This window comes from Passer domesticus, chromosome 5 (assembly GCF_036417665.1).
Source record: "Passer domesticus isolate bPasDom1 chromosome 5, bPasDom1.hap1, whole genome shotgun sequence".
In the NCBI taxonomy this organism is placed as follows: domain Eukaryota; kingdom Metazoa; phylum Chordata; class Aves; order Passeriformes; family Passeridae; genus Passer; species Passer domesticus.
Genome location: NC_087478.1, coordinates 34,729,445 through 34,753,726, shown reverse-complemented (window position 1 = coordinate 34,753,726; position 24,282 = coordinate 34,729,445). Strand labels below are relative to the sequence as shown.

General features: G+C 36.4%; 1 protein-coding gene across 1 annotated transcript in view; it reads right to left on the bottom strand.

Annotated features, from left to right (window-relative positions):
- TRHDE (thyrotropin releasing hormone degrading enzyme) overlaps positions 1-24,282 on the bottom strand; it is a 200,991-nt gene that overhangs the window by 18,953 nt on the left and 157,756 nt on the right. Inside the window, exons 11-15 of the mRNA XM_064419515.1 lie at positions 21,738-21,871; positions 21,584-21,639; positions 6,846-6,993; positions 4,491-4,588; positions 3,884-3,991 (exon numbers count right to left, since the gene is read on the bottom strand). Coding sequence (XP_064275585.1) covers positions 3,884-3,991; positions 4,491-4,588; positions 6,846-6,993; positions 21,584-21,639; positions 21,738-21,871 — 544 coding nt within the window. The remainder of the gene's footprint in view (positions 1-3,883; positions 3,992-4,490; positions 4,589-6,845; positions 6,994-21,583; positions 21,640-21,737; positions 21,872-24,282) is intronic.

Sequence of the window (24,282 nt, the reverse complement as noted above, 5' to 3'; positions counted from 1 at the left end):
TTTCCTGCTTTAGTGACAATATTGAAGGGCATCTTTTGCAAGAACCCCATACTCTACAATTGCCATTTATGTATTTATTTGATATAGGTACCCTTCCTACTACCTGTAGTGCTGGACCCTAAGAGGGTCTCACACTTCAGAATCTCATGTTAAGAGGCTCTTCACAGCACAGTGGCTGCTGCCAGCTGCATTTTCAGAGGCCCCTAAATCCCTCTGTAGGAAGCACAACTCTGAGTGTCTCATCCTGCTCTATGAGCCAGGCATTCAAAAATGATGCAATACCTAAGTCACTTTAAAAATTCAAGTCTTCACAGCCTCTCAGCTGACTTTCACTTTCAGGCATAGAGGCTAGTGTTGTAGATCACATATAAACTGGGTTTTTTCACTAATTCCAGAAGAAAATCTGCAGCACTATAGCTACAAATCTAAGGGCTTTTTCAAGCAGTACTGAAAATACAAGAGGACCTCTGGTGTTGCACCAAGAATGACCATTATTTTACTTGATGAACAGTGGCAAATTATTTGCATAGTAAAGAGTATATAATTACAAAATGCAAACGGTATCTGGTATCACAATCACTTCACTTTCTTATTGTGAAGAGTAGATGGTAATTCATTTCTGGACCTTCCAGATTAAATGTAATTACTAAAAACCACAGCAATTGTAAGCATATGCCAGTAAAACAGAGTTAGATGTTATGGTACTACCTAACACTTTATCCAAAACTAAATACTGCAAGTAAAATAGAAAAAAACATTTCAAAAGTACATCTAAAAAGTAATCGATTCCTAAGATTAAGAAAGTTATGAATCTTAGCATAATAGCTAAGAAAGTTATGAATCTTAGCATTTCTTCAGTATTATTAATAGCATATTCTCTATTATAGTTATTTCAACTTTAACTGCAGTAACTGCCAGGGAATCAAAAACCTCCCTTATATGATTTACTGACTGTGCATTTATGTGGTATTTAATATCACATTTTAATTTAATACTGACTTAATTTTCACTTGAGACACAAACCTAATTCCATTGTCTCTAGTGCTTTGAAAAATTTCTGTCATCTTCCAGTGTAAACTTTCAGGGGGGGGATGGGTGGTAATGCTGCAAATTAACCTTTATTTTTACTGTCACAGTGACACTCATATCTATATATAAAATATCTCTGAGCTCTCTGGAACTCTCTTTTTGTGCCCTGGCTATGCAAACCCACCAAAACCAGGCTTTTTGCAATCATTAGTCAATTACATGGTTTTGTTTCAGAAGAGGGAATGGCAAACCCAAGTACATTTACAGTAATTGCTCATAAGGAATGGAATAGGCAAGGATACATAGAGTTTCTGTATTTGTCACCAACTTTTCTCACCAGTTGTCAGAGAAGTCTGGAGAAAGAGGAGCAGCATGAGTTTCCCCTTCTTTGTGAGGAAATCTTACAGGTTCTGAGGAGGCTGTTTGCAGCAAATACACCAACAACTGTTAAGGGCATCAAACTGCGCAAAACACTTGATTGATGAGAAAGAATACAAACTGGTACCTTAGATGTGTTCTCTGCATATATCTTGTATTTATCTGCTTGCCCTTTGCACTTGAGCTAGTTATTGCCTCTAAAGTGCTAAAAGAGGCAGAAGCATCACAAGAGGCAGAAGCATGACTCAAACACCATGCTAACTAAATTCTGATTGTGGAATCATTGGTTTCTTAGTAAAAAAGCAGTAAAAAGATCCCTTGCTTTACTTTGAGGTTTCAACCTGAGTTAGCTTAAAAGGTGCTGTGGGGTAGCTCTGATTCAACAGGATCTGAATATTCCTGAGAGAAAACTGACATGCCCTATGAATGCTGTTATAGTGAAACACAAGCTAATTTTATGTTTACTGAGCTGCTATTACTAGTAGTCTTGGTAATGTTGTTTCAACATAAGTAGATAGGAGATGAGTTTTGCTCATATATTAGTTACATTCAGGATGTGAGACTGTTCTGAGGAAACTGGGAAATTCTGGAGCACAGGACAGAACAAATCCTACAATCTTAAAAAAAAATAAATAAAAGTCTGTCTCTATCTTCTTTGCCAGTTGTGCCCCTATTTATCAGCGGACTGTCAATTTCTATTCTGTAATTACATTATTTTCAAAACTGTGCAGTTTCTTTGAGAAACACATTGCTTTAACTTAGTAGCTATTCTCCTCTGCTCTGCTGTGGTGCTTTTATCATAATACTCATCATATGCTGGCAACCACAATCTTCTGCTACCAAAAATGGCCCCATTGAAAGGCTAAGATGAATCTTCTGACAGCTCCTTAAATTTATTCCTTTTCTCTCTTGCTACTGTTAGCAAAGCAATAAGCTTGTGTTTTGTTATGTTTTTATTTTCTGATGCCTCCTTTCTTAATCCTATTGGAAAGACACAGGCAGGTAGCTTTGCAGGGTGACAGCTTTTTTAACAGTGAATAATCTACTGCTGTGCATGCTAATAGGTAATGCTAGGTTTGATTAACTAATTTTGCAAATGAATATCTAGGTAAATTACTTTTGCAGACTGCTTCCAATGATTCTTTCTCTTTAACTGCCTCTTTAAATAGCTTCATACTGATTGTTGCTGCTTATGATAAGAATTCATATAAAACCCTGGGGTATATATTTCATGGTAAATATATCTGGTGTCACCTTACACAAGAAAACCCTCTACCTCACACACATCTTACTTAAAGGTACATAGTAGAAGTTTCAAGCTATTTTTTTCCAGAAATTTCAGTCATATAGGAAAGTAATTTCCTTTCATGGCTGGTTTTAAAAGACACTTGGACACTTATGAAACTGGGTATGCTCATAAAGGATTTTTAAAGATTACAAAGACAGACAGAGATAAATTAATTGCAAACAAACACCGGTAAGTCCAAGAAATCTCTGAAAAATCTGGCTTGCGTGTATGGCTAGAGAGATGCGATCCTTTTGCCAAGCTAATACAAGACTGTGACTAAAAATGAGACTTTTTCTCTTATATTTTTCTTTTGTATTTGAAAGTAAAATATTCTCTTTTAAACCAAAATATTATGTCATGTACAAATGTATACAGTGTAAATACTTCACATAATCAGAAAATCCACTATTCTTTCTAAAGAAGTTGTGGTCTTCACCTATACTCTGCACTCACTCATTGTCCAGAGATCACTACTTACTTATAAATTTGAAATTTCAGTTATTTCATATTTCTTTAAAATATAAACTTCCTACACAATCCATGGTCCATGTTCCTTTGCCTCAGCCTCAGCTGAATAAACCTGTGTCTTGACAGCCTAACTTACATATTTGCTGTCAAACCACTACAGTGCTGCTCATTCTCAAGGCATCAGCTCTAATATTATCTGCCCTCTGAAACCTTACACAAGCTTTTCCATGTATTTCTGAATCACATTAATTTTCAAGTCTTCACCCTTAAATACCTTGTAACATTTCACTCCAACACATCTTCCTTACTTGTCAGTCCTTCTGTCTCTAACCCCTATCACTTCTTTAAATGTTTAGTACCTTCTGCTCTCTTACTTCAACACAGGTTTCATGTTTGTCTGACAACATGGTGTTCACTCATCCGTCTTCCTTTAAATCCATCCTTAAAACCTGCTTTCTCATCTTCTAACACAGAATTATCCAACAATAATTTACCAGGAGTGGGCAGAATCCCCTCCACTCACTCATATATGCAAAATCAAATAATTCATTCTGAAACTCCACAGACATTTTTAAATGACAGCCAGCAACTTCTGCCTCCCCCTGGGAAAAAAAAAAACTTTTGCAAAAGAGGGCACAGCAGACAGGGCAGGCAGGAACAGAAGAGCTGTACTGCCTTTCAGTAGGAGAAATGTGAAATACACATTTCAGCTCCACTTACCGGTTCCTATTGCTAGAAATCCAGTCAGAGATTAATGTTGCAGCCTGCTGGTGACAGTGTTTGTTCCCGAAGCTGCAGGCCAACATGATGACTTCCCGACGCAACTCTCTGTCCAAATTAAAGAAAGCGATAAAGCTGCTTTTACAAGTGTGTTTGAATGTTTGCAAAAAACTGCTTCTCATAACAGTAACAACAACCAGTAGTTGGGCAACATATCAAAGACAATCTGGCTTTACAAATCTCAGAGTCAGTTTAATGCCTGCAACAACTAAAGAAAGGTCATGGATCAAAACCAGCCCCTATTTACACCTAGGCACTCTCCCCAACCTCTGTGGACACATGAGTATAAATTCTTAGAAATCCACAGTAATCAGATATTAAGTTATTTCCTAAGGGTTTAGGAAATCATGTTCTCCGAACTTAAGAAAGAAGAATTAATCTCACAGCATGTTTTTACTTTCCCTGCAACCCAGAATGGAAAAAACAGAAGAGTGACAGAGCCAAGGAATTATGATTGATTTATGCTAAACATTACTAATTTTTAGGAGGGTACAGTTCTACAATTATATTTCACAAATTAACAATAAAAAGGTAAATATAACAGTACTCATGTTGGTATGATGCTTGAACAAGCGATTTGTTTAAGTTGTTCGTTGGCCATCCAAGCTTCAGATACATTGATGCCACTTGTCTTAAAATATACTCCTGAGGAGAAAAAGAAAAAGTATATTTAATATTAAAACTCATTCATTTTACTTGAAATTGAAATACTGCTGACTAGTGAGCTGTGGTCTCTCAAATAATGTCCAATTCCAAAGTCTTAGCAAAGTTACTTGTCCACTTAGAATCTTCCTTCACTGCTATAGTAAGAAGCAGTCTCTAGATGAGCTACTTGATTAGATGATGACTATAAGACCATTTATTGTTATAAAATCCAGGAATTTCAAAATTTTATTACATGCTACTTTGAACTCACAATACACAACTGAAAAATTACAAGAGTGTCAATAGTTTAATTTCTACTTTGTGGCCAATCCTGACTACACCGTGCATATTCACTTTTAAAAGAACACTGTTTTAATATCCATAGCCATGGTCAAAACATTATGTGGGTACAGTCGACTTCAGAATACATAACAATGTGGTTACAAATAAGCTTTGTACACTTAATGACACTACCTATGCTTTAAGTTTAGGCTTCTGGTGTGCTTAAGGAATAAAACAAGAACAAGATATATTTTAGCAACTTCTACTTTTTACACAGACCACATATTTACATATTCTGACCAGTTTTGAAGAAAACCACTGTCTGTGTATTCAGCGTAATCTTTTTGCAGTGGAATTCACCAATTTGTAAAAGAGAACTGAGATATACAGAACTGCATAGGAGAGCATCTATTTTTTTATTACAGATGCATAGGCATGTATATATGTCAACACAAAAGAAGATTCATACTGCAGCTTCCTCTAGCAGATATGTTATTCTGTGACTAAAAAGACATTTTTATTTTCTCTGCTATCACCTCAGCTTTCAAAACTCCCATCACTAGTGATAAAACATTACCCAGCTGTGAATTTTACTGGTTTTATTTAATAAAATTGTGTTTTCTTTATACAACCATGTTTAAAAGTGAATTAGCAATGGCAGACTCCTAAGAATTTTTCTTTACAGTTAACAGCACACTAAATATGCAAATTATTTCAACTGCATTTTACATTATGGCTCTGGTTTCCATGTAGGTATTAATATATGTTCTACAGAAATAATTTTCCATGTCATCAGGTAATTCTGTGTGTATGCATGGGGTGTGTGTGTCTGTGTGTGTCTGTGTGTGTGTGTGTGTTTATTTATATATCTACATATGTATTAACATATGTCTACATATATACATACAGTCACTTCTAATTTTCTTCTCTCTGAGCATGGTGTCTATGGTCACATACACACAAGCAAATATACAATTAAGAAAAAAAAGCATCCTTAGGCATTTCAGGCTTTAAAAAGCTCCTTCATTTGAAGGCTTTACAACATTACATAAAGGTACCGTATGCTGGCTGTTGAAAATATGTAGACTACATAAAATTCATAGTGAATAAAAATCCCAAGAGTTCGTAATTGTCACTGGCTGCAGTCAAATCCTGTGTACGTCATAAACCATGCTTCAGTGTAGCTACAGCTAAATGTTACAATATTTGCCATGTCTATCTTAATTATCTACTGCGAGCTATTACTGCTGTCCCTTTGGACACAATTATGAATGGGCTTTTGACTCAACAGTGATCGAATTCTTGTTAATTAAGGTAACTGCATTGAATTCACCACAGATTTTGGGATAAAATAATGACTACAAATCTTTGCTTCAGTTGCATGTATTCTGTTCAGTTGTGCCTGTATTTGCTGCTCTTGCTGATCTTGAGCATCCACCTAAGTATCACCATGGGGCTCCTCAAAAGGGAAAATCTGGCAATAGAATACTTTTACTCTTTTAAGTGAAATACTTTATTTGTCATAACATTTTACATGAGGGATAATTACCTTTCCTTCTTCTAGTCATATATGCCTCAAACAACAGTTATCACTGTTCAATTACAAATGAACCAAAGCTTGATAATTGCTATGTTTAAATAAAGAGTAATTAGGAAGAAAGTTAATATCCCTAGGTCATTAACAGTATCTGCTTGGGGAACAGTTCAAATCCTGGCAATAATATGAGAGAGTAAGAAGCAAAAGGAAGAAAGGCAAGAAGGACAGACAGATGCAGAGAGTAAGTGAAAGAAAGAAAGAAAGAAAGAAAGAAAGAAAGAAAGAAAGAAAGAAAGAAAGAAAGAAAGAAAGAAAGAAAGAAAGAAAGAAAGAAAGAAAGAAAGAAAGAAAGAAAGAAAGAAAGAAAGAAAGAAAGAAAGAAAGAAAGAAAGAAAGGAGGAACTAGAGGAAGAAAGAGAGGAAGACTGTATCTCTTACATTGAAGATATTGTAGTTTTCTGTACGGTCCAGCAATTTATCTAGAGGATAAAGAGCTCGGCTGGCAGCATGCCAAGGCAGAAAATCTTTTTCCTCTGAAAGGTACCTCATAATCTCCAAAGGAATATTCTGAGGCAAATAACCAGCTCTGCACAATAAAAGAAGTTAGTATTAAATTGGTTTTCAGAAGATATTCATGATGGGACACAAACAACTTTTTTCCCAAATGAAATTAAAATGCAGAAAAACATAATAAACTCGTCACACATTAATGACATAAAAATCAACCTTATAAAAAACCAGCAACTTGCCATCTTGCCCAACACAGAGAAGCATACTGACTTGATGACGTAAGGCATGAACACACTCGAAAGAAAACCACACAAGCTATCCCTACTTTGAATGAATTCCTCTAGCTATGAAAGATGTGACTGAAAAAGTAATTGCCTTTAAGGAAAAAAAAAACCAAAAACTATCCAGAAAAAAAGAAAGGCGCTACATTGTTGATTTGTAAGATAGAAAGTTGTCTGCATAAAATCAACAACCAAAGGCATTTTGCTTGAGAACACATTTCTACTGATCATCAGCAATTGAAAATAACTAGTGCTGAACAAAAAGCTTTAGTTTTACAGTTATTCTCCTCGCTCTTTTCTCTCTCCTTTAGAACTTCCTTGTCTTCTATCCACCTTAAGTCACTTTGGAAGGACTTATCCAGTGACACCATTTTGGTTCAGGATGTTCCAGCACTTTGCACACAAATTACAGATTTTTTTCAGGTGTTTGTAAATCAACCAGCTAAAATTTTGTCCCATTTTTGCAATCATAGAAGATGTCCCCCTGCATGGGAAAGAGTGTCCGATGGGGAGGAGGGGGTGCAGGAAGGTTCTGAAATAATAGCATTATATTTAAAATGCAGTACAGACACAAGCATTTGAAAGTTACTTTAAAAAGCAAATACAGAAAATGCCCAGCTTTAGCTTTTGCTCTCACTTTCTTTTTCAGAACAGCACTTTTTTCTTAACTATCCAGACTGCAGAAACAAAGTGCAACCCTGTGGGTGTGAACATTCCAGAACCAAAGTGTCTACTCTTCTCCTAATGCAGATGTTTAAATCCAAAATTAGTTATCTGCCTACAGAGGAGATACTAATTCTCTTTTCATTAAATACTTAAAATCAGCAAGGCAGATTCCACAAAGTCCAATTTATTAGGCTACAGTATGATATAGCTTCATAGACTAGTTTTTCTCCTTCACTGCACGTGTTTCTTTAATTTCCATCAATGTGGAAGAAATGCAAACATATAGCAAATAAATAAAATTACACACATTAGTACAGAAATTAACCATTGCATACATAAATATATATTTATTTAATTAATATAAATTTTTATCTCTGCTGTAGTAACATGTAAAAATTGCCTCGCTGCTTGAAATAGTTTGTGTCCTTGCAATGTGCACCACATCTTGCAGACCTCCAGTTTTTACACTCTCTGTTGGAAGAATTACACTCTGTTCTCTTCAAGTTCTCATGAAAGAAGTGAGTTCATGTAACAGATTCCAAAAGTATCTATCCCACCCTCCAGTCTGCTTCATGTCATTTTTGTCCACATTTTATCAGCTCTGTTTCCAACTCTGGTTCCAGCACATACTCAAGCACGAAAAACAAGATCACTTGGGGAGCCCACTGTGCCAACTGAGGAACTGAGCAGACATGAAATGAAAATGGCAAAGCATTTAGAGTAGGCAGCGGGCAAAGTCCAATGCATCTGAAGACAGAAGGCTACTCCATTTTATAGGTCTTGTTTCTGAAGCAGCAGAGTATCATTAAGATGAGTGCTATGTCTTAATACTTTGTAAAGATTTCTAAACATAACTAATGGAGACAGAAGAATATTAGACTGACTGCAGTTAAAAATCTTGGAGGTAATATTAGCAAAGAGGTAAACTAGCTTAAAGTTGCATATACAACATTATTTTCTACCAGAATTTGTGATTATTTTTACTGATAATTTGATTGACATGAAAAAGTGTGACATAACAACAACAGGAATAGCTCTAGGAAACATGCTGCTTAAGGAATAAACAGATTAATGTTTATTATAGCTGCACTAATGGACATTTAAGTTCATATTTTGAAATTATATCTACCTATACTAAGTGCAGAAAGGAAAACAACCCAGTAAAACAAACAGATTATTTCTTTTTAAGCTTAACTTCTCCAAAAAGACACATACGTGAACTCAGAGACTGATCTCATTCCTGAGCTCAGAGCTGCCTGATGAGTTTCAAAATCATGATTCTTGGATGATGATACTCACTCATCCTCTTCACAACAGCTGTTACTCTCATCACTCACTTCTTCTAACTTCCAAATTTATCAGACTATTCAATTATGCCTGTCTCAGGCCCTGAGTCTCACCTTTCCTATTGTTTCCCTAAGAGTATTGTGCAACTTACATGAACAGATTGTGGCAAAGTTAGATTTTTTCCCTGTTTACTCCTGACCCTCCTTTCCTTTCTAGGTATGACCCTAGAAGAGCTTATGCCCATTGTCATCAGAATCACCCCCCAACCACACATCAACCAATCAATGATAAGAGAAGGGATGGGGATGAAGGGAGATTCTTGGGGATGAAGGGAGATTCTTGTCATTATTATATAAATGATAACAAATTCATCATATCAGATAATGGTTTAGAGGAAAAGAGATTATAGCTGCTACAATTAATGTCAAACTCTTCTGTCAGCACATGCTGGGCACTCCAGATGTGAAGATGAGCCCCTGAGAGAACTTTAGCAGAGACATATCTCAAATCCTCTTACAGTGGCAGTTAAGACAGCGACTTTCCTGAATAAAACATAAGTGCTTCAGGAACATTACCTTGGCAGCATGGTGGATGCCCATGGAAAACCATGATAGCCCTATTCTTTTACTCTAGTCATTAAGCCATATTTATGAACTTTTTAGTCCAAATACACTGCATTCCTAGACTATTCGGTAGTAAATAGTTTCTGCCAAGAGGCAGCAAGTACATTTATTGTTTCATCTTTTTCATAGAAAGTGGCATATAACATATATGTTATAAATCATTAACTATATACTACAGTTTTCATACCTTGAGGAGTATTTTCATTCAGAAAAAAAAATTAAAAAAAAACAAAAAGGAAAGATTTTAGTAAGGATAAGGACAAAAAACTAAGGTTGCTAATTTTTACATGCATAGTTGAGGAAATAGGATATAAGGAGAAACTTTCACCCCAAATCATAAAAGAGAAAAAACTCTCACCCTAAACCATGAACCATAAAATGTATAAGAAGTCCTAAAAGCTAGATCACAGATCTAGGACCTGGGTGAAGTGTCCCAGGAGGTAGCATGACTACCATGACAACCATCACAACCAGGTCAGCAGAAGCCTCGATAAAGCAGTGTGACTGTGTGGTGAGCTATGCTCTAATATTCTGCGTCTTCATAAAGCACAATAACTGGTTTCTTAACATCTATATTTTAGTACAGTCACACTCTTTTAGTTTACATTAAAAGCTTGTCCAGTGCTAAGAGTGACTTCAAGACTCCTCTTTCCCAGGGAATACTGCATTCAGCAAGATGCACTGGGCTCACTTGAACAGTGGCAAACCAGACAAAGGGTGCTGGCATGATTCTTGGATTCTCCTTCACTAGCCTGGAACAATGAGTCTGGAAAAGACAGTTATATAGGATCTAGTCAGCAAAAGCATTTATGGAGTAGGACAATAACCAAAATGAGAACAGAGCATGAATCTGTTCTGAGTATCTCTGCGAACTCTGTTGGAAAAACACAGATCTGTGGAAATGCTGAACAGAAATTCACAATCATCATAGCAAGAATAAGAAAACTAAAAATAGCAAACTTCCCATCAAAAGCAAAACCATGAAATAAGTTGCCTGTCATGTAATTACCTAGAAATGTTCAGTCAAAAGTACTACAAAGTGTAAGTTTAGTACATACTCTACACATGCAGCTTGACTTATTACTCTCAAGAAAGTCACTGGAAGGTCAGTGACAGAAATCCTTATTTTTCTTGTGTCTTTTTAGCCATCAATCATATTGCTATCTTTAAGTCCAGCAAAATTACTATCAGATACTGCCTGTCAAAGTGCAAATGCATAATAGTCCGGACTAAGAGAGAAGGCTCTTTTCTAGCCAAGCCATCTTGAAGAAAAATTGAAATAGTGTCTGTCATTAGGGGAAGAACTGATTATGAGCTATACTGAAACCAGGTGACAAGCATAAACGCCACAGAAATACTGTGATGTCCAATCTTATGTCTAGTCTAAAACAGGTGCAGTTTTTTCTAGGTATGTCTCCAGTAGCCACCTGGGAATCTTAGCAAGCATGTATCTCTTCCTTAAAAAATTATACAGAGGAACCTGGGATAGTTTTGGCAAGTATTTTAACAGATAAATTAGTTAAATCAGTGTTGATACATCAACATAAGCTGAAAGCATACTGGTATTCAGGCAAAACATTTCTCAAGGGCAAAGTTAAAAAGTTTTCAAAACTTCATCTATAGTACCTGGAATTAAAAGAGCCTTAAGAACCCATCTAGTGCCTCCCTACCCAAAGCAGATTCATACCAATGACATTCCTGACAGAAATTTTTTTGTTTATATAGGCCTCTACCAATGGATATCCTAGGAACACTACTATTTCAGAACTGCTCTGCCAAGAGAAGATAATATCATAGCTCTGATCTTTTGCCCTGTAAATATTCATAAAAGAGTACCAACAGATCTATTTCATATTATATATAAAATGATCTGTTGTTTACATATCTTCAATATAAACTATGAAAATCAGACACCCCTCTTTACATTATTTCAGATTAGAGAGTTTCGATCTGACATCATGGGTCCTACAGAAAGCAGCCTAGGCTTAAAACAACCTCTACAAGCCCCTCTCGAAGCCACCTTTTCCCACACTGAGTCATTTGAAGCACATGACTACAAAAGCAAAATTTAACCAAAAAGATAACACTTGAGATGCTTCATTGCATTCATTGCATCAGTTTTTACCTAACTGTCCTAACTCATCAGTTTACCACCATGTCAATCATTATGTAGCTACCACAACACACAAGAGCACGTGTTAGAAACACAGCACCACATGAGTTTTGTCTTACTATCTGTGTTCCTGATTTCACAGTTGTCTGCCAAATTGATGAGGAGAACAGGAGAACAGGAACATGGACCACCAAAAAGATCTGGTTTAGTTATTGGACAAGTTACCTCTGTATAAACATCCTGGTTCAGCAGGTTTTTCATGCCAAAGGAGACTGCTGACAAACTGCATTGAAAATGTGATCTATCATTTTTATGGAAGGACAGAGGTGGGAAAAGATTTTCCAGAAGTTATATATAAGTATAATGTGGTTTATGATATCATATCATATAATATCATAAGCACCAATGCTTAGCAAGGTACTATCCTGCTTACACTGGAGAAGCTGTTACAGTGGCCATTGCTGAAGAGAAAAGTGGCAATGAACAGAAAAAGAAAGTACTGAACATGGTAATGAAATACCCCTCACAAATAATTCTCAACGACAACCTCATGGCAATCACAAATAATCTTTAAATTACATGAGCTTTTAATGAATCAGATAAAAGCAGAAGATCTAGATTATATTATGAAACATCAGTGTGTATTCAACTCCATTCTGACCTTGATTTGTTCTTTACACTGAGCCACTGAACTTATGGACAGATCCCAGCACATTCATTTTCCCCTTAGGGACAAAGTACCAAATGGTAGTGTAATTGCCAAGGGAAAATTATTACTCTGTTCTGAATTATTCCTATCATAAATCCAGCAGCAGTCAAACAGACTCCGTCACAAAAATGACAGGGTTGCCACACAGTGATGAGAGTCCCACATACAAGGGCACCATAAATCCTTTAGTCCCACCACCCAACAAAGACATTATAAGCCATGTGTTTAAATCAAAATTAGAAAATCCAAGCTGGCAGCAAACTGGTCTGCATTACAGAAACAATGGAAATGAGGTGATTTACTTGCTGCTGGTTTAAAACTCACCCTCCCTTGTCTGTTTCTTAGAAATGTGTAAAACATGACTAGCTTTTTGTCTGGGTAATTTTGAAGGAGTAAAAATGAAACTCTTCAGAACACAGATGTGCAACTCAGATAAACATCAGTTCTATTTCTGTGCATGTGCAATAATTAGACTATACCGATTAACTCCTAGAGACAGTTTAAAGTAAGTTGGGATTCTTAACAGTTGATTCATTCTTTTACCTTAACAGTCAAGTGTGTGGATTACAGTAACTCACAGAGAAACCTGGCACCAATGAACATCCACATATAACTCTATCTGCCTTTTTCATTTTTTTTCAGGACATATCAAGGACCAGTGTCTCTACCAATGTATTCAGGATATTCTTTTCCACAGTACTTTAACAGCAATTCCTTGATAGCTGAGTAAAAGCATGTATGTTGAACCTTGACATGCCGAAAAAGCTTTGGGCAAGGCAACCCATAGAACTGGGAAATTAACTCTTGTAGTCACAGATCTCCCCTTCAACTCCTGCAGGGCTAGAAGTCAAGGATTTAAAAAACTTAGGATGACTGGCATCCATGTTCAACCATAGAAGCTGCAGAAAAAAATGTTTTATCATAGAAAACTAATGGACAATCTGTAAAAAAGGCCCTGTGATCTCCAGTATCAAAGAATAATCTTCCTCATCCTTCCCTCCCAGGACTGAGTTGACTTTATGTAAGGACCATGTAAGGACTTCACTTTTTTAAGATGCTAAAGTGACTTGATGGAGACATTATGATCTGTACCAGCTATGGACCTCCACATAAACAGCAGAAGAATGCATATCTGCTCTTTGATGAATACAACAGCAAGTTTTGGCTTACAAGATCATTTTAAAAACTACCTTTAATTAGCATTCAATGTCTCCAACATTAAAAGATTCAGAGAATAAGACAGTTTGAAGTGAAGCCTGCTTCTTATTATGTTTTCTCACATGCAAAATATTTAAGGACTCTTCAAGTGACATTCAACTCCACACAAGTGCATTTGAAGCATCCTAGAAAGAATAGTTCAAATTCAATGCAATTATTGGAGTATTATGTGGCTTAAATTATCTTGCACAGTTTTAGAGTTGCCACATAAGCAAAGACTAATATTAATTTGAATTACTTACCTCTGTTGAAAACAGAAGAAAACCTCAAATCTAAATCCCTCTATGTTTGTAAAAAAAAAAAAAAAAAAACTCCTTCAAACTGTAGTTCACAATCTCTCCTTTCCTCTTCTTCCCCATAGGAAAGAAAAATTAATTTAAAAGGAGCAATACAAGAAGAAAAGGAATAATCTTACTGCTAAATATTAAGGCTATGCAGTAAGGTATGTCATGTTTTCCATCATCATGAAACCATGATTTTTGAGAAGTATGTAATTCACAGGTTTACATTAAGTAAAGAAATTTGAATGTATTTCAGGGGCTAATAGACATCAATTTCAGATGACTCAATTATTACAAGTTTATTTATTTTCTTTCTTGGTGATTTTTGTTGTGAAGGGTAGAATGAAACAGCTCTTCTATTCATTAAGTTGTCAACAGATGATGATATCTATGAGAGCATGTTTGAGCAGAATCAAAATTGAATTAGTTTATTACTATGCACAATACTTTTTCATCACTCCCTGTTTGCCTGGTCTAATGTTTATAATTACATATCAGTCACCCAAGTGAAATATGTGTTTAAAAGCTAGAAACTTCATACAGACAACACAAAATTCCAATCTTGAGAGCACACACATACAATCCAAATTTTGTTTGCCAGAATATCTACAGAATTGGATATTCCTCTTTTACAGGCAATTCCCAATAAACATATTTATAATAAAAGATTCTCTGAAATTCTCTTAAACCCTCACCTATTCTCTTATCTCCACTTTGCAGAGAGGAAGAAAACACAAACAATTTAAGTTATTTTACTAAGATCACCTAGGAAGACCACAGCAGAACAGCATCCCAGGTTTCTTCAGTCTGTGTACCTTAGTCATAACACAGTCCTTCCTGTCATTTATTGCTTGATTTCTGGGTAGAGGAAAACACACTTCTAGACAGATAGGAAGGAGCCAATCTACTACAACATTCCAGCAGACAGGGCATACATGGACAAAGACCAGACCCCATGTAGACAACAATCCTGGTCAACAACAATCAGATAAGCTCAAAAACTAGGATCATTTCTGAGAAGCAATGGTGCAGGTCAAAACAGCAGGCAAAGCAGTGACTAGTCTGCGACAGCAGTCTTTTTTTTTTATGCTAGTGAGGCATCAGTCTTGTCTTTTATAGCTAGAAAAGTTGGTTTATGCCTTCATTAGTATACCCCCTTTGCTGATGCTAGGAAAGTCAAGGTGCTTAGACCAGCACCTCCAGCTTCTCAGAATGCCTTGGTTTTTCTACCTTAACCAATGTAACAGAACGATCTTTTGCCCTCCACATTAGTCCTGTCAGACCCACAGAAAGGAAAGTAATTGGGCTCTGGGGTAAGGGGTCAAAACAGCTGCTTGGTTTGAGAGGACAGTTGAGGGAGGTAGAGACTAGGGCTGATCAGGCAGCTGTGGGGATGAAAAAGGGCTATGTCAATTATATGAAGTCCAAGGGAATGGATGTATGCTTGCTATGAGAAGATAGGGCTCCCAAAGAATGCCACAGGTTTTGAGGCTGTACAAAAACTCACCATTGTCTCACCAACACATATTCCTCAAGCCAAGCCATATTTGCAGCTCTTAGCTCTGTTTCCAGTACTTGAAGTTGCAAAGAAACCTTCAGCAAGCACCACTCATTAACTCCTCTTGTTTAACCTCAGACTCCAGTGTTTTTTGAAGCATAATTCAGACCTAGTTCAATTAATACTCCCAAAGCAAATTTCAGAGACTGTTCCCTTCCCCTCTCACTACACAGCCTCCCCTGGCAGCTGTGCTATAACAAGGATACATCCATACCAAGCTGACCCCAGAGACCAGCTTGGACTCTGAGACTAAGACTATGTGGTAAAAAGAGAATGAGTTAATAAACATTAGCTAAAAATAATTCTGTCACTCCCTTGAAACCAGAGTCAAGTCTTCCTGATGGTTTATTCTGGGTTTGGCTAAGAATAGAGTTAATGCAGTTTACAGGATAAAACAATTACCACTATAATTAGTCAGAAGTACCAGAAATAATTTAGGCAAATTTTGCTGGGATATGACTAGACCAAGACCCTTCCTCTGCACTGAACACTTTGCAGTCAGATCTACAGGATTAGTTTTTAGTACATGCTGAAGAGTCTTCAGCTTCTTCCCTGACTCTCAGCAGGTATTTCTATCTTTCAAGACACTCTCACAGCACCAACACTTTCCTGGAATACGCTGTACAATTTTCTTTATTGCCTTCAGCTACATAACAGAATCAGATGCACAAACGACACACATTCTACAAAAGCAGAATTGGCTTCTAGTGTGCTTAGATGTAGGAATTGCTTTGATTCCTCTTGTTACGAACACATGCAAATGTTAGGTGAAATATGTATGTCCACATAAAGCAGATACCAATGCTGTGATATGTCACAGAACATAGGAACTGACATGCAGCATATGGAATGAATGATGGCTACCTTAAAATAATTGAAATTCTCTATTTTCTCTAAAAAGTGCACATCTACTTTGGCCCACTGAGAGAGTATGTATGTCAAAAGAAACCAAACAACTTCTGTTGGAAACCATATCTAAATCAATTGCTAGTGAACCATCACCAAAATTTGCCTGACAATGAATGGGAGTTACTATGGCATCTGCTGAAATAATTCAGATGAGGCCTCATTTATTAAAACAGTAAATCTATACCACTATTAATCAAGCGTGATGCAAAGTATTGATCTAATACTCCCTTAGCTGGTACTCAGAGGCACTAATTAAGGGAGCTGCATAACACATCTTGTTTTCCTCAGAGTTGAACTATTAGAAAATGCAATCAGGAGTAAAGACGAAGGCTAGAGTAGAAGTGCAGTTTACTAATTTAAATGGATCCTATATGACCGCTTCTGAATAGCCCAGCAAAACAAAGTCAACAACCCGGAATGTGGCTGTGGAAATTTTGAAGCATTATGAAGTACATTAATTGCACTGAGAATTTCTGTCTTTGTCACCTACTTATTACCCAGACCCAGGATTTCACATGGACCCTCAAATGCCTTGACTTCTCTTGACATTACACTGAACAGGACCAGAAGCAATACAAACAAGTGTAACATGGAACCAATTAGCCCACACATGTTGGAAGACTTCAAATGGTACAAGAAACGAAATCTTAATTTCTGTGAAGGAAAACTGCATTGAAGATCATTTCAATTCTATAGTTATTTTTGCAATACATGTATTTCCACCAGCCGTTTCAAGAATAATTCTGGATTTTATCTGGAAGTATATGAACTCTAGTCTTAGTTATGAGCTAACTGTCAATTTCCAGAAATAAGAACAGCTAATAATTATGTGGGTTGGTGCTGCCTCAGGTAGCTGAATGGATTATTTTTTTTCTGAATGGATTATTTTTTTTTTCCTCAGTGTCAAGACTCCACAGCCAGGAATCAATTTTTTAAGAAACAATAAAATAGGGGGTTCTAAAGACATGGTTTTCCAGATCCAAAAGGCTATACTTGATTGAGTAAGACTTACTTTTTAAATTAATTTCTCTCTAAAAGTTGGTGAGAAAGTGATGTGGAGTCACCATGAGCTTACGTCAGTATTTTACTTCTGGAATCAATCTTGGAGTCAAATGCACCAGCTGTTAAATACAAATTTATGTCAAGGGAGATAATTTGGATTTATATTTTGAAAACTAGATTGGTACTGCCTTTTCCCTTGCCCTCAGACTTGGGTTTTATAGAGTGAGCAGAACTCATAGCTTGGAAAGAAACAAGCCACAAAGAATTGTTTAACAGCAGGAAAACAATCATCATAATTCATCATTTATCTATTTGCACCAGGATTCTGGTTTTGGTCTGGTATAGGAAATTCTGACAGAAAGGAACACTTATGAAGGCCATCTAACAGCATGGAAGTCTCTTAGTTCATTGAAAATTTTGAAGGTATATTTTTTCTTGTTTTTAATTTCTGATACAGCTCTCTATATTTATGAAGCCTACAGGGGGCAAGCTTCATTTGAAGAGACTAGAGCTCAACCTGCCCTTAATCTGTGCATGGAAATGGACAGCACTCCAACACAGTCATCCATCCTTGGAGCCTAAGAACAATTACCAATGACACCACTTCATGCTTTCTCATTCAGTGCTTACAGAACTGGAAACAACAACAGCAATTCTGGATGACAGGAAAAGAGATATTCACAGTCACATCTGATTCAACACTGATTAACATTAAACATAAACCAGACCTATTTCTTTCACATAATACTAGATCAAGTCAACCAGTTTAATGAGGGAAATCTTTTATGAAGATTTAGAGCCCATCAAGGAAGAACCAGGGGTGACACAACACTCCTAACATTAAGTGAGTAATTTATCTGATGTGGTTAAGTGGTTTTGAGAGGTCAGGTGCATGTTTCTCTCCATTAACTGTCAGCGCACTACAAGGTGAGAATGTCAGATTTACAGGTCTACCTTTGGGATGCCTAAAGTAAATTGGGAGGCATCCCACCTCACATACTCACTAACTGACCTCTTATCATAAGGAAAGAGAAAGATGTGAGAAGTTGACAATGTTACTCACACTCTTATGAAGCAGTGCGACCTTTGTCAATTACTGTGACACTGCTTATTGGAGCTGCCTGATCTGCCCTCTGCTCTGTCTAAGCTTAGATGAGAACCACAGTTCTGTTTGTCTTCTCGTGGCTTCTGGGCTTTCTCAGTCAATGTTTACTAGTATAATTTGCTAGAATCAACATATTTTTAAATTCTACTGAAACCTCATAAAAACAAAAAGATAAAGAATCTTCAAGAAGAAGGGGAGTGTCAAGGTGCTATTCTTGCTGAAGAACATGGGACATGAATTGCCATAAACTATGTTCTGCCAAGGCTACAGCTTTTTATATCTGAAGGGTATGTGCATGCACTACAGCCAAGAATTACGCTTAAAAATCAAACAAGTTGTAACTTTCCTTTGTTGTTATTATTTCACTCAACTCTCTTTGATGAATGCTATATAAACCAAAATACAGCAAGAAGGAAGATGAAGGAATGTATTTCCATATAAAATGGACACCAAAAAAATGCAATTAAAAGCTACAGAGCTTAAAATATTCCTTGGCAACATCAATTCATTTATGTTGTCGATTTTCAAGAAATCACTATGCTGGTCAGCAGAAGGATAATAAACATTTCAGAGGAAGGAAATCAAACACACCTTTAAAAAAAATAAAATGTGCCATTCCAAAACAATTTATATGAGCACTTTCTTTCATTTTTCTCTAGCTCTAAATATCATTAAATTTTTTAATCTTCCTAGTAAAGAACTGTTATTTCTATTCCCATATCATTGCCTGAGAGCCTCCTAATTTCAAAATTATAATAATTTGACAGGAGGGGGTTTACATTTTCCATTTCAATAGAGGCTCCTGCCTTCCTTAGCAGACACCTGTCTTTTCAAACCAAGACATAGATTAACAATGTAATAAAAATCAACAAGAAGTATACCCTACATGGCAAGCTTAGCCAGGTTCACATATCTTATTGCTACTCTTGAACTACCGACCATAAATCTACTGTTTGCAAACAGATCCTTCCTCGGAACTGGCTTGTAAGGCACACACTCAAGGTAGCACTATTGACAGGACTCCGGAAACAGGAGTCTAGCTGCATAGCCCTATTGGAAAGTATTTCCTCTTAAGTGATATCCCTGTATGCACATGTATCTAGACATATATTTATAGCTCCACGACATTTTTCCACAGTGTCTGAAGACAAAATGCAGCAGCAGTCTGCTGCAGACCATCATTAACAAAACAAAGTCAAGTTTTTTTTTAATGTGAAATCTTGTGAAAGACTTCACAAGGTTCTAGTTACCTCTGAAAAAGGTGCTGGCTCTAGTATTTCCAAGTACCCCCATAAAGGTACTTCAGAAAAGTAGTGGGGAATGCATTACTCATCTAATCCTTTCAGTGGTTTTTAGGTAGATGAAACTTGGCCAGATAATTGAGGTTGGGTCTTTAATCAAGACCTCACCTTAATACTCTACGAACAAGACATCCTAGAGCTCTGGCTCAATAGTGACTCAAAATAAAAACACTCACCTACAAAAAATGGCTTGCAAAACAGCTTTTTTTTCAGGATCTAGACTTTCAGGAAAGTCTAGACACATCTGACTGCATTCAGTGCATGGAAAAAGAAGGTGACATACTGGCTCTGTGTAACTGCACACTACTTCTCTGAGGTGTCAAAATCAAATAAAACTGGAACAGATTACAACTTTACTCAGCATCTGGTAGTTCTAATAGTGTAGATATTTCAGAAAAATCTGCAATATTCTTCTAGTCAGAGAGTAGACAAATCATGACCTACTGAATAGGTCAAATAATGACCTGTTTCTAGATTTTACTGCTACCAATGGGAAGATGTCACAAAACAAGAATGAAGGGCTGTGCCAAAAACAAATGGGTACACCTCTCCCCATGATGCCTCCTTCCCTACTACATCTCTGGACTGTTAAGTAAGGGCTAATCATTACTTTATGTCAGCAGCAGGAACAGAGTGGTAGGGCACACAACTGTGTTTTACTGCAGGGATGCTAGAACATCACTGAGCTGTGACACTGTGACTGAAGACCAAACACCTCCAGTGACCATTTGTAGTTAAATGTAAAGACACTAGTATCAGGAATTCTTTTCATGCTCCCTTTGCCATGACAGTGCAAGTACAATCACATTATCTGCAATTTTTCAATTAAATCTGTAATTATGCAGTCAAAACCCTATACTAATGCCATGTTTCTCTCTGAAAAAGCTACAAATGTTCCACTATTTTCCCCTCATTTTACACTTTCACTATCAACATAATGGATTTCAAAATGGGGACCAAACCATTGCCTCCATTTGTAAAGAAGGCACTACCTAGCCAGCACTCCATGTGTTAATTATCAACTCTCATCATAATAAAACACAAAATATTGCATAAATTCCAGAAATGCTCAATGGAACTGCTTTTCCATTATGCTGGAAAAGCACCACAGAGGAAAAAAAGAGTCTGTTCTAGCAGATTATAAGACAAGAAAGATACTGGAAAAATTATATAACAGTACAAGTTAGGGCAAAAAAATTACTGAAGCTTGAAGGTGCCTTCCAACTCAAATTAAATACAGCACAATGATCAGTGGTAAAAGAAAGGAAAGGTGGGACAACTGGGAGCAACGGAAGAAAAAACCCTCCATCATTAGAGAAAGAGGAAAGAGATTATTTATCTGCAAAGTGTAAAATTGAACTTGCTGCAAAATTGATCAAATCTCTTCAGACTCGGAAATACCCTACGGCAATTATTGATCAAGAGTAGTGAATGTGCTACAGACCATTTTTATGTGCCATACAGAAAAAAAAAATAAATAAAAAGCAGGGGAGGGAAACTAAAGTGTGTTTAAAACACACTTAACTTTGAAAGACACTCAACTGCTGAGTTAATGGTTGCATGAGTTATTGCAGCAATGTGTATGAGGATAGATGATCTTCAGGAAAACATACCTGGCTAGATTGAATGCATCATCAATCAAGCCCGCTCGATTACTGACAGAGATAACCTGTGAGGGGCAAGCACAAAAATAGAACCATTTCAGGTGATGAAACAGTGAAGGTTCATCTACAAAAGCAGATTTTAGGGACGAGAAGAGGATCTTACCTCATGGTTCCTTGTTAGCTGATTAATTAGCAGCTTCCAATTCCTAATATCATAATTAACTCTGAAGTAGCCAGTCTGGTTGATGTTCCCCAGCAACCAACTTGCCTCTTCCAAAGCAGGAATTCTGTGGTGTTCTGGAAACAAAGAAGAAGAAGGGAAGGGGTCTTGGTTTTAAATTTAAACATTCTAGAGGTGCATCTGTTACATTTTCTCCTTCTTTAAATATATGTGAAGGCAGTAAAATTAATTCAAGGAGTAACAAAAATACTGTGGGTGATTAATAATTTCCTACATCTGTTCTGATGTAGAGAGATGCCAACTGATATTCCCATGGGGTCCCACACAGCACTTCAAATGTGCTTTTTCTTTCCTGGCAAGTATTATTTTTATGAGAGGTACCCACTTTAAGTTTGGTACCCTTATTCTGGCCATGCTTAAATAGTTTTCTACAATTGTAACTCAAAAAATTCAATGAATGTGCTATAGAGAGAAGAGTAAACTGTGATTAAAAAAATTGATTCTTAAGTGTTTCTGCATGTATTTGATTAAGTTTCTACATTGGATTTTAAATTAAAGTACTTCCAGTTGAACAGCTTCTACCTACTATGCAATGAGAGTCTCCTCTTTAGAGGTAGACCAATTAACCTTATATCACCTAAACTGTTCTTCATCCTTCCCCTTGTTTTAAGTAACCACTTTAGGGCTGAAAGTCTAAATTTATTACTGTTTTTGTGCAGTCAGGCACCCCACATCTATTTGTAGAAATAGGGATTTCAAAATTTCAACAACAGAAATGCCCTGAACTCACAACATGCACTTTTTTATCACGGCACAAAGCATCAGGCTTCAACACCCCTGGAAGAAGTCTTCAATCTAGTAAATTATTTTGACAAAACTAACTATGAATGAGAACTCACTAAAAATTCAGAAACATTTTTTTCAACAAATAAAATTAGTCTGTGCACTGTTGAAGGAGTAGTCTTGTCATTCTTATTTTTTTAATAAATACATAAAATTTGTTATAAATGTAATTCCTTTAGAGAATTTTTTGGTGTGCTTCAACCAAGCACAGGTAACAAATGGGAAAAAAGTTAGCAGTATGGTCTTTACAATTTACTCACCCTATCTAGTACATAGGCTTACTAAAGAAATTGATTTGTTTTAGTCCTTCTTAAAAAAGTAATTTCTGAGGAAATAATAGTTAACTAGGGCTACAGATAAAAGTTGCGCTTCTCCCTTGACTAACAGCAAGCCCAAAAATAACTACTACTTTGAGGTGCCATAAGTACAAAAATCAGCAAGACCTGAATCTTAAAAACACATAATTATATGTTTAAATTAATGGACTTGCATTATGCACATGGATTCAGATAAAAAACTGCAGGATTAACATAGATAGTCCTCTTTTCTCCTAGATAGTTCTGAAACCATTAAAATCTCTGAAAAATACACTTATTAAAAATATTAAGCCTAGAATAATTCAGTTGTTGCCTGTTCAATACAATTGTTGTTGCTCTTTTATCTGTTGTAAAGCACCAAGCAGACAGTTTCTTTAGGATCCAATATATCCTGCAGAAATAGAACTGAGAAAATCTGAATTGAATCCTACAACTCTGTGGACTTCCCAGATGTTCAACAGCACCTAAGATGCTTTTGCTACACAATCTGATTTGGAACAAAGCTGTAACACTTGTGTGTCCCTTCTTCCACAAGGGGCTGTACCGATCACTCCTAAGCAAACTCTCTTAGATTTGCTCCTCTGTTTAAATCCTTTTTTCATCAGGTCCAAGTCAGATCCAGACTGTTGCTCCATCCTATTTAGTGAAGACTTGAATCCCATTCTTTTGCAGCCTTATACCACCTTAATGCAGTACAGCTTTCTGCCCATGCTCTTTGGTTGCAAACTAATCTTTAAAATGCCACCAGTCCTGAAAACAACTACTTCCAACTGGTTTATCTTTGCACCTCTAAATGCTACCTAAAAGTATACCAAATAGGCTATCAGCACACATTAAACAATATCTGGGTATATGAATACATTAAATAGAAATTTTCAAAATCATATGTATTTTGATTTCTTCTTCGGGCATTTGTATTCGCCTACAAAGTGAGGAAATTACTTATGCCTCAACAGAGCATTGAATGATACTTGCCAGTCAGATATGACAAGTTCAGAATAAGCTATTTCACATATAACAGCTGCACAACACCCCCAATATGTATCGCTATAAAGGAGGAGACTTTATATAGTTGTGATATAGAAATCACAAGTACATTATTGCGCTTCTGGTCAGTTTAAATACTACCATAACCTCCTGCTGTTATTTTTCAATAAGACCACTCATGTACTGACCTTCTCCTGAAATAAAGGTCAGAAATCTTTCACACCTTCCCATCTTACATAAAGAGGTGGCTATTTTACAGGACTGCCTGATACATGTGCTTCATATAGTTCTATATAATTTAGTAAAATTTGGTATTTGTGTCTGTTAGTTTTCATGCTTTCCTATAAAAGAAATTCTTTCTTTTGGTAATTACAGGCACC